At 36.4% G+C, this 19135-nt stretch overlaps 1 protein-coding gene across 1 annotated transcript; it reads left to right on the forward strand.

Annotated features, from left to right (window-relative positions):
• The first annotated feature begins 318 nt into the window (after positions 1-318).
• Positions 319-8374, forward strand: LOC149771198 (uncharacterized). The gene is made up of 3 exons (XM_089948736.1): positions 319-987; positions 2959-3093; positions 7031-8374. Exons 1-3 carry the CDS (start codon positions 492-494, stop codon positions 7174-7176), a joined length of 777 nt encoding a protein of 258 aa, XP_089804862.1. The 5' UTR covers positions 319-491; the 3' UTR covers positions 7177-8374.
• The last annotated feature ends 10761 nt before the right edge of the window (positions 8375-19135 follow it).

A 19135-nucleotide genomic window follows, 5' to 3' on the forward strand; every position in this document is an offset into this window, starting at 1 on the left:
TGTGTTGAAACCCTCGCTTTTCAGGCTCTGGCTTCAACGACCCCTTTTGAGATTCGGCGAACGTTGCTAGGAGAAAAGTATATATGATCCCTATAGTATGTGCTGAAAATGCCTGGTGTCAATGTCTTTAATTGTAATGTGTTAAGTTGGTTAAGTATTTTGTCAGAAATCTAAAGCAATTTACATCCTTGACCCTCTCGAGTTAGACTTACGTTGTCGTAATACAGCCACCTAATTTGACAATTAAGAAAGCTCCCACTTTACAATTTTGAGCGACACAAACATAACTAGAAAACAAAAAATGAAATGTTGAATAAAAGTGTATATAATTCTCTTTCCAAAGTGAAGGTCCACTTAAAATTAGACTAGACTCTGGAAACTTATTCATTCAAAAAATGATGTTAATCAATTTTACACTTGCATAGACGTATGAGTTGTACTTCGCATCGTATTTCTTTTCATTTTAGCATATTGCGAACTTAACTCAAATAATGAACTTTTTAACGAGTTTTTCCTGTGTCATCGTTATAGTTTCACTTGTCTCAGTGAAATGTTTGCCTGCGGAGGAAACCAACCCTATTCTTAGTGAAGTACATAAGGATATTTTGGATCTAAATTCCGCCATGACAAAAATCAAACGAAAAATGCGCATGGATCGTCAGTTGATTTTGAAGTTGAACCAAACAGTATCTCGATACACTGAAACATATGACAAAGCCGAACCTATATGGAACTACATCTTGGAAATATCCCCAATGTACCTAGATTGGATTCGTGCTTTAGAGATAGGTTTTCGAAAAGAAAAAATCATTCGAATTGAATCGATGACGAGACTTCAAAACCTAAATCAGGAAAATCATAACCTAAAGCAAGAATTGAAGAGTGTATTCGGAGTCTTGACATCACTAACAGGGAATATTAAGAACCAGAGTCAGCAGTTGAAGGAGCTGCAAGATGAACTGAAAGATTCGAAAGCCAGTGAGAAAGGTAATGAAAATACTATGTAATACTTTTTTTTTAAAAATTTTATTATTCTTTGCACAATTTTTAGTACCTTATCTTCATATGATACTTCCCCCTCCACCCCACCAAAAAGAAAAACTAAACAACATGGCCACGTAATTGAATTCTAAAATGCGTACTAAAGCAAAGTAATCACAAGTCATAAACTGCCTCATTTTAAAAACAAATATATCCACCTTTGGTTTCCAGAAAATAGTGATACTTCTCCGAATCACTTTAAAACGTATATGTTTAGCAAAAAATCAGATATTACATTGAATTTGATACTTGTTTTAGATTTAAGAATTGCACTGATGCAGGCGAATAAAAACCACAGCCAGGAAATGAAGGAACTGCAATATGAACTGAAGAAAATGAAAAGCCACAGTCAGCAAATAATGAACATTCAAGATAAACTGAAAGAATGGAACACCAGCAAGAACACTAAATTAAAACACAACATATTACATCTGTAAATTTTTCTAAACATTTTAAAAAATAATTTTGGAATATTTCCTTCATAGAATGCAAAACAAACCCAACAAGGCCACGTCGTGATATTCTACAATGAGTACTAAAATAAATTAATTGCAAGCAATCAAATACAGTGGAAACTCATTAATCCTGATTCCGTTTGTCCGGAATACTCGCTTTCCAGACATTGCTCAAACGAAACAGAATTACATTACTAAATGTTAATTTGCTCCGTTTCTTCAGAAATCAGTGTTCCGGATCCGGAAATCAAAATTTGTGACCAAAGTTTAAAATTGCTATAAAACTTGCCTCGATAATCCGGAAATAATCCGTTCAAAGATAAGAAATATTTTATATGAAAACGCAGTCAGTCGGTTAACATAGATTCACCAACCAAAACGTTTTGGAGGGTGTCCATTTATCAACCTCTGATTGGTAAAATTCTAGTGGCAAGTTAATGTGATAAATTGTTCACGTGATCATGTGTGTGGAGAAATTACAAGTGGCGTGACATTATTGCAACCAGTGATTGTCTGAACATCGTCTGTTATTTTTTTTACTACTAGCCAATGGGTGGGTTAATAATTTAATAAAGATACTGAGACCAAATCATCCACACGTTTGCCATAACGTATGATTAATAAATCAAGTATAGTACTGTGTCTCTTTGTTGTTTAGCAACTGTATGTAACAATCACAGTTTGCTGATGTCTGCACAAATAAAATTGATTGATTTAAGGTTTGGACATTATATGACGTCATTTCAGAATAAAAGTCGACGTCAGTTATCGGCTTATTAGCAGCTATAACAGTTGCAAAATACGATTGATAAAGGTGACTGCAATTTTTAAGTTTACCATAACGCATTTAACTGGGAGATATCAATTTGCATTCATTGTACAGCTTACGTTATAATGGAGACACATTAAAGTAAGCTTAGACGAATAGAAATACCAACCAGCATAAAATAGATTTGCCAGCACAAATAACATAACATAAAAGCTAATATTCATAATATCTGCCGGCATATGCTATCTGTATCATCCTCAAACTGTGTTAAGTCATCATAAAAAGAACAAGGAAAAATGGTTGTCCTTACCTGCTGACTCAGCAGACCCAATGTGGATCTCAATCACGTCGGTTTAGTGCATGCTAAAATGAAGTGAAATAAACATAAGTCAATATATGTATTCATCAATTTCTTCCAGACATTATTGCATATAAACTACATATACAGGCATTAAATATATGTAAATCTGCTGTGTATACAGTATGATGAGACCGTAAAATTAAAATGTGAATGATTCAGTTATCCGAAAAACTCGTTAATTGGAACAGAATATATCCGGATTAAATAGGTTAAATTTAAAAAGAACTCGAATATATCCGTTGAAAATGCAGGTGTAATTTTTACGAATCAATTTAAAACGTATGTGTTTAGAGCAAAATTATTAATTACATTGAATTTGATACTTATTTTAGATTTAAGAACAATGCTAATGCAGGCGAATAAAGTCCAAAGGGAGGAAGTGAAAGAGCTGCAAAATGAACTAAGAGAAAATAGAAACGAACTGAAGGAGCTTCAAGCACTGAAAGAACTGGAAGCTAGAGAGAAAGGTAAATGAAAATTCTTTGTAATACTTATCTACATTTTTATAACACTGGACAACAAATTTTTACAAAAGTCATGTTACTGAAATAAAATTAGTCAATTCTTATCAATTTTTATGTGCTGAACACGAATATGACAGTCAAATTGCAAAATTGGCTCTAGTTTTTTTGTAATCTGCAAGAAATTAATGTTTACATAACGAAATGCATTCCAATAGTAAAAGGTCAACTGTAATAGCCTACCTATAAAAAATCAAGTCATTGACTACATCTTAGATTTCTTCGCCTGTCTCTTGTACAGCTGTTCGGGAGCATCTCTGAGGAGTGTCCAGCAGTAGTCAGCCAGCATTGTAGTGGACCATTTTCCCTGGTATCTTTGTTCCATTGTTGCGATATCTTGATGAAAACGTTCGCCGTGTTCATCACTAACAATACCACAGTTGCTAGGAAAGAAATCCAAATGGGAATGAAGGAAGTGAATCTTTAGAGACATATTGCAGCCAAGTTTCTTATACTTCATCAACATGTCTTCTACTAGTTCCTTATAGTTTTCTGCCCTAACATTTCCGAGGAAGTTTGTAGAAACTAGGCGAAAAGCATTCCATGCTTGTTTCGCGTCACCTTCCAGCAAGTTGTTGAACCGGTCATCTTTGAAAAGCTCTCGAATCTGAGGACCCACAAAAACTCCCTCTTTAATCTTTGCTTCGCTGAGTCGAGGGAATTTTTCATGCAGGTATCGGAATGCTGGCAAAGTCCGGTCAATGGCTTTCACGAAGTTCTTCATCAAACCTAGTTTGATGTGAAGGGGTGGTAGCAAGATTTTCTGAGCCTCAACCAGAGCTGGGTGTTGGATATTCTTCTCTCCAATGGCTACATTCTGCCTGTGAGTCCATTCCTTCCTCATGTAGTGCATTTCCCTTGCTCGGCTATCCCACTCGCATAAGAAACACATGTATTTTGTATATCCTTGCTGCAGTCCCATTAAAAGGGCAACTACCTTCAAATCACCACAGAGGTGCCAGCTGTACTTGTTATACTCAATGGAATTCAGTAGCTGCCTTAAGTTATCGTATGTCTCTTTCATGTGGACAGCATACGCTACTGGAATAGATGGAAGAATGTTTCCATTGTGCAAAAGCACAGCCTTGATACTCAGTTTCGAAGAGTCCACAAATAGTCTCCATTCTTGTGGGTCATGAGTGATTTTTAAAGCATTCATGAGGCCCTCAATATCGGAACAGAATATCAGATTACTTTCCTTTCTGAAGAAAGGCTCCAATTGCTGGTGGCGCTTTCGATATGCAGTAATTGTGACATCTTCTTCTAGAAGATTCCATTGTTGGAGTCTTGATCCTAGCAATTCTGCCTTGTTCTTTGATAAGTCCAAATCACGAATCAGGTCATTTAGTTCTTCCTGTGTTATTCTGTGTGGGGTTGATGATGCACCACAGTGAAAATCTGGATCACTGCATGCTGATGGACCAGGAGAAGAACAGGTCGACTCACCTTTGTCTTCGTCAGATGAATCAAGAGAATATTCTGCTGGAGGTTCTGGAATAGGAAGTCCCTCACCATGTGGAACTGGTCTCAATGCAGACGGAATGTTTGGGTAGACTATTCTCGACTTCTTTCGCTTCGTTATTCCGCCGGAAAGAGGAGGAACCAAGCAGAAGTAACAGTCATTTAGGTGGTTGCTTGGCTCTCTCCACACCATTGGGACTGCAAACGGCATTGATGACCTTTTGCAATTCAACCACTGTGAAAGCTGTGTTGTACATGTAGCACAGCATATATGCGGAGCCCAAGGCTTGTCTTGGTCACCAACCTTGCATCCGAAGTAAAGATGATATGCCTTCTTCACTTGAGAATTGATACTTTTCTTCTGGTTGGCAAATGTCACTTCCCCACAAATATAGCAAAAATTGTCCGCGGTATTAACACACTTTCGAGGCATTACTGTTCTTTATTGTACGTAAATGGATAAAATAATAAGTTTTATGTAACAGTAGCTTGAACTGTCTCGCACAACGTCTAAAATATTTTAAATGCTGAACCTATCTGATTGGGCTTTATATAGTACACTGCTTACGTCAGCTTCAGCAGCCGCCTGGCATTAGTATAATAGGCCTACACATGTATAGTACACTGCTGACGTCAACTTACTATAGCAGCCGCATGGCATTAGTATTGCATTGCATCAGAAAATGATGCAATCAACTGTGGATGATGTGAGCATGATGGTATTATGCAATGTTACATCATTATTCCGGATGTTGCTGCAGTCCTACTGGAGAAATTTACACAGTGAAACATAGAAAATGAGGTATATGAATATCTTCAAAACGAGAGCCAATACAAATTTTTCATGGTTATATTCGTGTTCGGCACACCAAAATACTACAGATTAGGGCCTTTTCAAGTCAGTAATGATTTCACTGTTGACCAGTGTAATCCGTGGCATAATTTTGGTACCTATCCTTCATAATATCCAAAAGAAAAACAAAAAAGGCCTTATTGTGGAATTATACAATGCATACTAACGCAAAATAATATCCAAATATCAAATATTTAAATGAAAAACAGATGGAATACATCAGTATTTAGTTTCTCTAATCGTTGTAAATAGTATGTGTTTTAAGGCAATTGTTAATTATATTCAGTTTGATATATGTTTAGATTTTCCTATATCAAAAGTCACAACAGGTCAATTAAAACATATTTAATTAGCTAAATTATGCATAAATGGGTAGGGATTTTGTTATGTATATTAAATTTGCATTGTGCGTTGGCTTTTTTGCATGATTATATGATACCTATATATTTTTGTATTATGTAATTGTCCTTTGTCCATAATTGAGGGTAGGAGTTGGGCCTATCTGAGTAATGTTATGTTTTTGATAAACAACATATTACGTAACTAATTTTTGTCTGTAATTTTTCGATTATGTTATCAGGTCGATATTACATGGAGGTAAACATGTTTGTAGATGTTGCTTTTAAGATCAGTTTTTGTTTAGAAAATCAGAATGTCATGGAAGCAAGTTATTTATGAATTTTATGGAAACATGACCCTCATGCTGGTTCTGTTATTATGTCTTATATAAATGTTGCTTTTTCAGAATTACTCATTCCATATCTTAACATCAGTCTTAGCAAAATATATTCAGGTTGAGTTTCAGTTAATATTTGAGGGATTTATTTATTTGAATAATTCATCGTAATTACAAAATACTCAATACTTTTCGGAGTAAGTCATTATTTTGGGATAAGTGGGAATCTACTCAGTGATAGTTTGAATCATATCGTTGTGATGCATCAAAACTGTTAGAACATCGCCACATTCTTGGCTTTTGGTACGTCATGCGTTTCAAGGTTGGAACTATTCGGACAATCTCTGTAATACATTCGGAATACTTTATACTATTGGACTTGTAACATAACTTTTAGGACTATTTCGGATTTAATTCAGTATACTGTAAGTGAATTCTAAATTTACACTTTGTATTAAAGGAGATAGATTTTTTGTTGAATCTTACAGAACTTATTAGTTTTAGCTCTTTTCTGTTACTTAGTTTAAAACCATAGAGTCGTAACAGATACAAATTCTCGCATCATTAAATAAACTCTTCTGCGCTGAAATATGTTAATACAGATTCATAAAATATAACAAGCAGGAAAAAAAGAAGTAATAAAAAGCGAGCAAATATGAGGTGCTAAAATCCAAAAAATGTGGTTCCAAAAAGAAAAAGTAGATATCTCATGTATGCAAACAATGCTGCTACCAAATTTCAGAAAGAGCCTAATTTACTATGTATTACACCTACAGCATATAACAGTATATTATCATATACAATAGATGCCTTGTTCTTTTTCTTAAACACTTGATATTTCTTATTTTACGTTTTATGGTGTTTGCTTATTTCGTTCTGTATTCCACCCCTAGCAAATGAAAACAGGAAGACGCTAACAGGCAGAACGGAGATAATTTCTGACGCACAAACGAACCTAGTTTCTACCACAGACGATGTCAACGCCAAGACTGGGAAATTTACTACTCCATTCGATGACTATTATTATGAATTCAAATAATCCAACCAATATTAAAGAATAACTCTGAGTATCTAAGTCGATATTTTGGTACTGAATTAGGTTCTGAAGATATATGAAATAGACACAAATTTTCTTTTCTTTGTCCAATGTACCAAAAATTTAATTTGTCAGGATTCTTGGAAATATTTAGTCACTTCTGATTTAGCACGGAATGGCCGTAAATACCTTCTATGTATGAGATGACATACCATTCGAGCGAAATTTTTGAAAGAAAATACATTTAGCTATTAGCAATGTTTGCACGTGTTTGCACGTGTTTGCAATGCATACAAAGGCACATTCATGACACTTGCATATTTTTACCACATAGGCGTGTGTTCATTAAAACGCAATGTAACATTGAGACAAAATTACAGTGAACTCTTTCGTTCTTCTGAAACGTTATTTAGGCACATCCCTTCTCATTGTACATATATAGATGTAGTATTTGGCTAGAAGAAAACTGTACTTGTATCTTCCAATATTAACTTTTGCACGTGACACAATATCTTTGTTCACTTTATTCCCAAATCCAATGGGATATATCATTCTTCAGCATGTTTATCATATTAATTCCCAAAACAAACTCAGTATTGTTTCTAAGAATTTGCTTTTACAAAAAGAACATTTATTGGTATCAAACAATTTTATGTTGCATAAAAATAAATTCATTGGTAAAATTATGTGGATAAAAGGAAATTGAAACCATTGTAATGTCGAGAGTTTCTTGTTATTGTAAATACTCCATCATATACGTTAGGTCTTACATCCATATTCAAATTGAAATTTTCATTCCATTCTTTTCACTGTTAGTTTAACATAGATTTTCAAAAGGAGTTTGTAAACGTTTTAACAGCCTTTATTATTTTGAAATACAATTTCCAAATGGAAAGGGATAATAGGTCCAATCGGTGTCGTTACATCTAACTGTAATGGTTTACATAACAACTTTAGACATTGAATTATACCTTGAAAAATAAAGAACTTCGTGTTGAGAGTATATTTAGCTTGCAAAATATAAAAATCAATAACAGTTTCATGATCTGTAAGCATATCGCCAGTATAGATTACACCAGTTTTCATTGTTCACTCTTATACGTGAATTTATCCATAAATTTGTTTTCATAAAACCCTCAACTGTCAAGGGTACATTTTTCTCTGTTAACAATTTCCAAGCAAATAAAACATCACGCCAAAAGCAATTTTTTTCTCTTTTGGACATTATCATTATATTTTCATCTCATCATAGAAACAGATTTAATTTCAATATTTCATACTCAAACACATTTAGTTTGAGCGTCCGCCATGGATGCCGGAGGTCGCAGGTTCGAACCAAAGACTTATTAACATTGTACTAACAGAAGTCTCGCTTTGCGCACAGCATTAGGAGATTAGTGTGAGGACTAGTCAGCCTTGTGTCAGGATAATGTGACTGGATGGAATATCATGCCACATATCTGCGATATGATGCCCCAGTGCTAGACATCACTATAAACAGCCACACTGGAGACATCGTAGCGATATGATTGAAACATTGTTAAAACAACAGTAAAAATCCAAATAACACACACACACACACACAGAGTAATAGTATTGGTACTTATGTGTTTTAACTTACTGCTACTGAGCTCTGTCGGTAGTGAATCGAAAAAGAAAATATTTTTATTTGTTTAAGACTAACCATCTGCTGAGTGGTTCTGGGGAATCGCATTACCAAATATATAGACTGGTTGCCTATATTTTTAATCAACGCTATAATCAACGCTATAATTCTTGAAGCAGCTGAATAGAAACGAAGTAGTCTCGAGTGAATATGTAAACCTAGCGTAATTGTGACATATCCCTATCCAGCAGTGCACCAGAATTGGTTATGTAAAAAGAACCGTACTCAGTCCCATTTGTTTACCTATTTTCTAAGAGTAGCATTCATTTTTAACACGTCAAGTGATATTAATATTTAATATTTATTAAAGCGACTTTCTCGTTGTCTTTAAACATCACAGTTCGATCGGCGACAACGAAATAATAATCATACAGATGAGAATGATAAATTCATGTTTGCGATTGTTGTTTGAATTAAAATTACTCCATCCGTTATTTGCACTCACAACTCGTTAAAATTGTACGCTTTCGCTTAAATTTGCAATTTACCGCTATTATGATTATGCCCCCAAAGCAGGCCTCATAGAGCAGTGGCTCCCGGAACTCCGTCCCCCCACCGCAAGCCCCGTTTGTGTTCCTCTTTCAGAGCATGTCACCTTTTGTATAGACTTCACAGGTTTCATTTGCTTATGCCCAGACTTTTATGTTGTGCTTGGCAGTCCCTAATATAACGCTAAACATATGTGTGTCACATTCGATTCAAATATTTATGAGTTTTAAATGTTCCACCTGTGCCATGGGTTGTTGTGTTCTGTTTCGCCAGAAGAAATTTAACCAATCGTTTCGGTGTACACTAGCCATTCAATTTTCGGATCTCTAGTACATTTGTACAGCAGTTTGCTAATCGTGATCCTTTCAGGGCCTAACAGTTTCCGCCTTAAACGGCTGTTGGGGGGGGGGGGGCAGAATAAACACCCCGGTAGAAATTGTACCCACTGTTTATGCCACTCTATAAAATATCAGATTTCCGCACATTTATCTATGGTTGGGCAGTTCTTATTTCTGGATAGCAAAGGTCGTATAAATCACGTTCTTTGGAGCTGGAAGATTAAGATAGATTTGAATTTCGGTACTAAGCGTACATGTAGTAAAGCAAACAATTATTCCAATTGTTAGGCATTAATTGCCTTGTTCCATTGTTTTAAAGATCTTAATCTTAATACATTTACTTAATTAAAACTTCATCTGCATGATCTTGTTTTCTTTGCACTAATTGAGATTTTAACTTATTGTTTGTTTTGTGATATAATCTAATGAGTAACCATGTGTGTTTACCTGAGGCAGGCGACGGTTCTCATGCCTGGTTTGTCCTGTGCCAAAAACGAACTCTTCCAAACCTCCAGTGGCAATATGGTTGTGCACAGGCCAATATTGTTCATGATATACTGAGCGAATAGTGGTGCACTGTATGTCAGTACTCATATTGTTAAAATAATTCACTCTTGGAAAGAATTCGGTAAGTTTAGCTAAATTGTGAGAGGCTTACGTGATGATTCGCTGAGCTACAATCCAGGATATCTTTGTTGATGTTGAACTGAACGAAGCATAATATGGTCATATTTCTTTTCAAATATTCATATTTTCCTGATTCTGTTGGTTCTTAGCCTCGTATGGCTTCCAGACATCCCCAAAATTCCACTTGCAGACTTTCGGAATCAGAATTAGCAAGTGTGGCATCACACATTGCCAAGAAGCAGAACATTCCTTATTTTGTTTTTCAAACATCTAGTTAACGCAAAATGAACGCGATTTATTTATCTTTTCATATCACCCAGATTCACGAGTGTTCTAAGCGATTCATAACCTGTTATTTTTTTCTTGGTTTTTAATATTTTGTAACATCATACAAAATATATAATTCTTAGATGAAATTTGCGCTACATGCCTAAAACTGCAGCTGGCCCGACATACTGGCTACTAATTTTTTCATAAGTCTGACAGGCGTACCTGCGGTAATTTCGCACGCTGTCCAGGTATACAAAAAACTAAATAATATTTGTTCCAAGGATCCTCCACCCCAAACAAACAGCGCAACACCGGGGGTGGGGTGGGGGGCAGCCCCAGGCTGAAATTCATAGAAGCCTTATAATATTAATACATCTAATTGGACAGAATCAGTGGAAGTGGATCCACATGGGAAAGACGTGGGAAATTCTGGTATGATTCATCGAAACTGCATACAGGAAGTAAACTCTTTATTAGCAATTCGGAAAAAAAAAACAATTCCGCAAATGTTACACTGAAAAGAATTCCGGAGAGTGTCAGAGATCGAATCTAAACCTGCTTAACTGCTGTTTGATCTTGACAAGAATGTTTTTTATTGGAGTAAAAGTCCCAAAACATTTTCAGAGATCCATCAATATATCCATGATAAAAAGAAGAGTTCGAGATAAATGACGCTTCCTAAGTGAGCAAGATCAAACTACAAGTTTGCCATTTTGTCCCATTAGTGGCCTTCCACCCGTCCTCACCTCTACTTTCCATGATAATTTCGCTCATAAGTGACAGTTGCATGTTGATCACTTTTAGAGGATCCAGTTATATAGCTGCACCAAACTGGGTACTTCCAAGATCAGTTCTCAATGTAAAAGAAAGTGACGAAATATGTTTTGAATTGGCAATTATGTCGGTGTTATATTTGGCTAGCGATAAGCAAAACAATATCAACAATACGTGAGTGAACTCAACTTTGGTGATATTGAATTTTCTTTGCAGGTTACCAAAGCCACACTGAACAAATTTGAAACACTTAACCTAAGTATTGCTGTTAATGAGCGTACTTATGAAACAATGATTTTATCCAATTGCACTATCTACCCATGGACAACACGGACAAACCCAGATTGATTTGTTGCAACTGAGTGAATGAAGGAATCAAAATCGAGATCGCATTACGTATGGAAAAAGAATCTTGCTTGCTTTCTAAACCCTCACAGCAAGAACAAGGTAAATAAAATGTCCGTGCAGACGTTGCATGCCTATATTGAACACCCAACAACGGCTCACCAGTCATGGCTTTTACAGCGTTGATATGAGTGAAAACAACAGAGCACAATCATGCTCGAGTCCGGTAAAGTTACTGTCAAATTTACTACAGTACAAAGAAACCTGAAAGTCCGGTATATCATTTACGCGGATTTGGAATCAATGATTTTTTCATTAGAAAGATCTGCTTTCAAAACCGCTAATGCATTGAGCGCTGATAATCATAACATCGATCAAACATCGATCAAACTGTGCAAATCGCTGAAGAAATCGCATGTGGGTTTTGTTATGTAGTTATGATAGAAAAACAGAGCAGCCAGTCCTTTTTCCTGCCCAGAGCGCTGTATAAACATAGTTGAGGTATTTCTGTGATCGATTGAAGTTACCGCAAGATGGATTCGGTCGCAGGTCTGCTTACCATCATGTATAATAATCACTGGTGATGTCATTCGTGAGTTTTCTGCGGCCACTCACTGCTCAATTTGTGAAAACGTTTTCACTGAAGGACAAAGCACTTCCTCTGATAAAGAGCAAAGCCCGTCCAACGATAAAACTAAACGTCCTGGTTCCAAAGTTCGTGATCACTGCCACATCAATGGTACTTACAGAGGTGTTGTACAGAAGGTATATAATTTCCAGTTGAGAAGCGTATGTATGATGGCCACGTAATAATGCCAATAGTAACCATGGCATCGAAATGACCGACGAGCGTGATCCCCATTAACATTAAAAAATACATGACGTTACTATAGGGACAACTGCAATTCATCAATTCGTCGATATTGTCAGAGCAATACAGACATGTTAACGAAAAAAGATGTGAATTCATACAGGTACATGAGTGACTGGGACACATATGGAGAAACTCAGTTGCCACCAATCGAAGCGTTTAATTCATCGTTGTCACGTGAATGTATTTCATAAAACGATTACGAACACCAAATGTAAATTTGTCCAGCATTCGAGTGCAAAAACCTCGGTGACTATCATGATCTGTATCTACGGACTGATGTTGTTGCTTGCTGATGTGTTTGAGAAATTTTGGGATGCTGCCATGCTCGATAACATCAACAGTGACCGCTGATACGTCTTTGAAGTTGATCTGGAAAATGCCGAGCATTTACACAAGGCGCACAATGATTTACCTGCGACACCAGAAACGCTAATGGTCCCCATATCAATGCGGCTGCATATGTACTGAATGCAGCAAACTGGTACCAAGTCTTTGGACCCAACACAACTATGTATTACACGAGCAAAATATGCAGTTGTACTTGAGATTGTGTAAGCGTGTAACCAAAATATTTCGAGTGCTAAGATTTCGTCAACAAGCTTGGATGGCCCCGAACATTCAGATGAAAATTGACATACGGAAAAAGACCTACTATGATTTTGAAAAGGACTTCCTCAAACTGATGAGCAATGCCGTGTTTGGGAAAACCGTGGAAAGTCTGCTCAGTTTGCTCAATTGAATTCGAGTCGATCTTGTCCGTGATAGTGAGCAAGACAAACTTCGAAGGCTCATCGCTCACAAAGCCTTTTAATCCAGAAAAAAAAGCTTTGATGGTGGACAACTCATTTGTGTTATCGGCAGATACTGGCACCAGCTGACATACTTTTGCACTTTCCCTCTGTGTTACGAAATACCTGATATGGCCTGGTTGGACCACCATAGATTCCAATTTTACTAAGGTGACGTGTTTGGCGCGCCATATAATTTTTATAAATACACTTTTTCTTTGCACCACGTGCCGCCTACATTGCTTGCGCGGCACGTGCGTAATACATGTTACCGCGCGCGACTCTATATTACGCACGTGCCGCTCAAGCAATGTAGGCGGCACGTTACTTTAGTAATATATAAGAGTGAAGCTCTTTGTACGTTTAGCTGTCGAGGCGGAATTGCCATTATGTTTTGCCTAGTTCAAGCCAACGAGCTTTTTCAGTTCAAATTGATGTTCAGTTTCGCAAAACACGTTCAATATTAAAATATTGGCTTGCATTGTTTTATCATACTTTTATCTTAATTCACCAAGAGTGTATGTAAGTTGATTGTGAGAGATGGTACGGTTCAGATTATTGACAGGGATATAGGCATATACGCAGTACTCCTGTTCGTAGGTTATTTTGTCGCTATTATAACTAATACTGAAGATGTTTATAAATTAAAATATAAATATAAATGTTTGTGTATGTGTGTGTGTTTGTGATTTAGTGCATCATATTTTTATTAAGCCAATCATTGGTATGTCATTCGTACATTACAGAAAGTCGTACATAAGGAAATATTTCAGGTGTGTTTGTATTGGTTCGATTGAAACGCTCAGCTGTTATTAACCTGAATGATAATCAGAAAACATTATTTGGAAAATAGTTTTCTCGTATTCAGCTAATTAGGTGTGGATGACTAGGTGTGGATAACTAGGTTCGGATAACTAGGCGTGGATAACTAGGTGTGGATAACTGGGTGAGGTCTAACTAGATGTAGCTAGAGGCCGCAGCAGTAAGAAGAGATGAAGGACCCCCAGGAGAAGTGCCAGCGTGTTTGTGCATGTAACTTCTTGGTGGTTAAAGTGACCGAGCCGGGAAAGCGGGTCAAGAGCATCCTGTGAAATGTCAAGTACATATTGGTCATATGCATGAGAAACATCACTATAGTGTTTGACTATAAGAAAAATGTCATTAAAGTATTTGACTATAGGGAGAAATGTCATTATAGTGTTTGACCATAGGGAGAACTGTCATAGTGTTTGACCATAAGAGGAATGTCAATATAGGGTTTGTCTATAAAGGGAACTGTCAGTAAAGTGGTTGACTTTAGAGAGAAAAGGCACGGTAGTGTTTGACAATATGTGACGACGTCATAGAGTTATGTAATATTCCAAATACTTATTTATTTGCTCTTCATCATTGCCTTCCATTGGATCCATACTATGTACTTTTGTATTTATTTCAGTGTCCTGTTTCTTTATTTTAAAATCATTAGAGCGAGAAGATAATACATACTTCATTGTCACTCACATACGTGTTTGTCATTTCTTAAATCCCATTAAGTCTCAAAGTGTGATACCTCGATTACTTTACACTCTGGCTTGTACGACATAATATCAACCAATAAATAAATTCGACGAAAAATCACACTTGTTACTGGCACAGACTCTAAACTTTCCATAGGTTCCCATGAGCCCACACACAGTTCTACAATCTCCAAAGAATTTCAAACGTATGCGTTTGATATTGTACTACGATGAGTTGTGGGTTAATCTGGCAACATTTCAGATGATAAGCGATATTTGTGGAAATTACCTTAATTGTTCAGGTCAAGTTAACCAGTAATAGTTGCCATCTGTGGTTGTTTAAGATAGCGGTCCGAAACGACAGGCGTAGTAGTTCAGGGTTATATTCTGTTTGGGTTTTCACCAAATGTGGAACAAGGTTATATGATATCGATTACGGCCGTAGTACCTGTGTATCTACCATGCCAAAATAATCGGCTTACTCTTATTTGTTTTTCCCCGTGGATGAAGTCGGGCATGTTGATGAACTGCGCGGGAAAGCTATAGCGATATAACTGTACATTAGAGATAGACCTGACATTTGATAATAATAACAATGATTTTTGAACATCAATTTGGCACACTTAAAACGCTGACGTGGACATTCAAAATATTTTTGTCCAGTTGAAAGACAACTTTGCAGTAAAAAATCTGGTTGTGCTCACCGACAGCGATGGAATCCGAGACAGTGGTGTGTCTGTTCGGTTTATCAAAGAGTATGTTAATCATACTAAAGCAGCAGCCAAACGTAGCGTGGATCAACACATTGCTAACGTACCACCATCGACATCACCACCACTTTTAATAACTTCACTGAGTCAGTTTCGTAGAATATTAGTCAAAGAAGGACTGGAACAAACTGCTATCTTGGCCTTAGCAAGTGATTGACTTATTTGTTATTATCATAAGTGGCCTTGTTAGACCTAAGCGTTACATCTTAACGGTGCGCGAGTTTGGATCATGCTTTGTCATAACTGAAAAAACATTAATGGGACGAAATAGGGATTCTGATAAACGATTAACGGTATATTGATTATGGGTTTTTGCCAGGGTTAATATTTTACAATCCGGACAGTAAAATAATAAATTCTGATACAGTTCCATGATCAACATCATTAGTTGCCGGAGAAGAAATCCAGTAAGAAGTCTTCAGAATTTAAACGATCGGCTAATTTACCGACTTTGGCGTTAGTGTTTAAGATTATATTTTATCATTATTATATACGTAATGGAATCTGACTGTGGCGCTGTGGTTGCGGCATTTACCGGCGGGGTTTCGGATGACCTAACAAAGGATGTAAACATCGATGGAGATTTCGTTCCACTTGTAGATGAATATCTGCGGAGAAATAGTGTAAGCAGACCCTTGCAAACACTGAAAGTTATTCTTGTTAAGGGTCGAATAGAAATCAACCATTGGAACCATCCTTATATATAACAACCAATACGAGGCCAGTTTGGAATTATCGCACGTGAACGTGACAATGCCGAAGCGTTGACTGGAGCACCAGGTACAAAAAAACTCCATAATTGTTTCTACAGTGGTAAATTACCATTCACTGATGTATCAACCGTGCTGATCCTGTAATACAAACGCTCATGTTTGGTTGTAGTTTATATTGACTAAGCAGCAGCTGTTGGTGTTGTTGTGACTGGAATCACGACATCATTAAAGATTGTAGGTGCACCAATCGGTGTTATTGTTGGAACTATATAGATAGTAACCGGCGTTTCTGGTGGTGATAGCAAATTAATGTTGATGTGACTGCGTTAAAGAATACACGTCCATTCCGAATTGCCTGCTGCTGTACTAAGGAGCAGTCTCAATACGATCAGTAATTTGTACTCGGTAGCAATCGTGGATAACATAATCAGCTTCAGACTGTACTCGCAGAAAAGGAAAATAAGTTAGTTACGAACACAAAAAAGAACCAAATTGTATGCACACAAGGTCAAAATAAATAAAATAAGTCACGCACAAGACTGATTATCGATCAAAACACATTAGTTGCCACATTATATTCATTCATTGCGCTGGGGATCGCAGTGCGTGTATTTATATTTACCATATGCTTGCCTGAATAAGTAAACACTGCAGAATTTGTTTCTACAGTCACAGAATAGTAGCAAAAGCTGGCATTCTGCCCTCTTTTTGGAAACCCGTTGGGGCACTTCCATCTAGTCAGGACTCTACCCTTCATAACTGACTCACTCACGTGACCTATATATGTTGAAAAAAGTAAAAGTGATCAACATGTAACGTTCACCTATAGGCTAAATTGCCATGGGGAGTAGAGGCGAGGACATGTGGAAGGGACACAGATGCGACGAAAAAGGCAAAATCTTTAGTTTGATACTACTACCTGTATTCTAAATGGTACGTTGAACGAGAAAACCCACGTCAAATCTACGATGTTTTCATTAATAATACACGAGCTCGTGGTATTATTCATTTCCTCTCCACCCACATTTGTGTCAAGGTTAAAATTATCAGCGGCGTCAATAACGAATTAGTGATCATATATGAAATGGATCCAAGACGCGAAGACCTCAAACATGGCTAGTCGTTTATTACGATAACGTCGCGTCTCCTCCTGGGTTGTTGACTTACATCGACAACGTTCATACAACAATGTTTATCCGGTCACAGCGGTTATATGTGGCTTTTACCAGTGATAAATCAACCTAATCTCAATGCGCTGACTCCAGTGAGAACTGGTACTATTAACTGAGTGGACTCATATATTACTGAACATTTTGCTGGTTCGGCAAGTTGTAGTGGTTTAACCGAGCATTGACGTTCGAAGATGTCATAGTTGGAAATCATGCAAGAAAAAATGGGGCTCAAGTCAGAGGCAATAAGGCGATGGAGCGCGCCTTGTACTTTTCAGTTATTATCAAGAGAATTACCGGTGAAGTTCTTCATGATTCTATTAAATACCGGCATAGTAGTGTCATCTAAAGTATGGAAGACAACGTACAGGCTTGGTTGCCTGATGCAACAATTTCCACTATGATGCAATATTAAATTTTATTCTGCCAACGTTTATGGGGCAATTGAGGACATTCTTGAAAATTATATATAAACTAAGGAAACATTGCTAAAATTGAAGCATTTTATTTTAAACAAATTAGAACACATTTCTAACCTATATCAATATAGAAAATGCTATTTTGTGACCTGGGATAAAGCAGAGAACTATAGTATCTGTTGACTGCGAGGATTGTACCAGTCGTGCTTTAATATCTGGCACTTTAAGTTATATTATGCTGTGGCCAGTTTGGGCTGAACTTTATTTTCTTCAAATTACTAGTGATTCGTTTCTCTGGAAATACAAAAGTGCTCTGATAAAATTCTTTGGTAAAGACTTTCATGGTAATTTATACTGAATTCAAACCTGGAACAATATCTGTGTGATTCAACAAGAGACTGTTGACACATAAGTACTTCGTAGACCACAACAGACACGTCATCGCCTTCAATTCTAAATCTCTTCGGAACTTTGAAAACCTAATTTCTTATTTTTCATTTTCACTTTGTTTTATAGGGAAATAAATTGTTTGTTAAATTTTACAAAGCTTAGTGTTTTCACTCTTTACTGGTACTTATTTTAAGAACATAGACTCGTAACACTTGTTTTAAAAATGCCCAATAAAGAAAGCATTTATTGATAAATGTCCAAAAACATTCGTTCCATATGTGGAAAGATGAAGGAAGAGTACGATACGCAAATGTAAACATTATCGCTGTGTTTGATAGAGAAATGCCATTACTAACTGATTAATAATTTATCAAGGTTGGTATAATTTTAAATAAGCAAACGAACAGCTAAAATAATTTTTTGTTGAAAGACGTGTTTAAATAATTGTTTATGATAACGAATTTTAGAGATTAGGTAATCAGGTAAATAATTCAATTGAAATTATACCTGACATGGATAAATGTTGCAAAATGTTAAAGTCCCCAATGACCAATTTGCTTTTCAATACATAATTGTGTTCGACATAAGTTACATTTTTTAAAATATTACTTCAATAGCTATTTGGCTTGTTATTCCTGTAACATCTTCGATAATGAGGCGTACTTTTAACGTTATTAGCAATGATATTAAATTATTTCATATCTGTGTTATTATTATTCGAATTGAATGCTTTTTCCACAAGATTATGGTACTGTGCCTTGTTTCTTCTAGGTGAGAAATCACTGTCAAATCTTAAAATGTAGTTGTCAAAATGTTTAATCGTTTATCTGTAAA

Source organism: Sinohyriopsis cumingii, unplaced genomic scaffold (genome assembly GCF_028554795.1).
Source record: "Sinohyriopsis cumingii isolate HCF-2022 unplaced genomic scaffold, ASM2855479v2 utg002052l, whole genome shotgun sequence".
Lineage (NCBI taxonomy): Eukaryota > Metazoa > Mollusca > Bivalvia > Unionida > Unionidae > Sinohyriopsis > Sinohyriopsis cumingii.

Coding starts and splice junctions, on each gene's coding strand:
- LOC149771198 (XM_089948736.1), top strand. CDS start 492: ATGAACTTTTTAACGAGTTTTTCCTGTGTCATCGTTATAGTTTCACTT. Junction 988..2,958: donor TTCGAAAGCCAGTGAGAAAG/GTAATGAAAATA, acceptor TACTTATTTTAG/ATTTAAGAACAATGCTAATG. Junction 3,094..7,030: donor ACTGGAAGCTAGAGAGAAAG/GTAAATGAAAAT, acceptor TTCCACCCCTAG/CAAATGAAAACAGGAAGACG.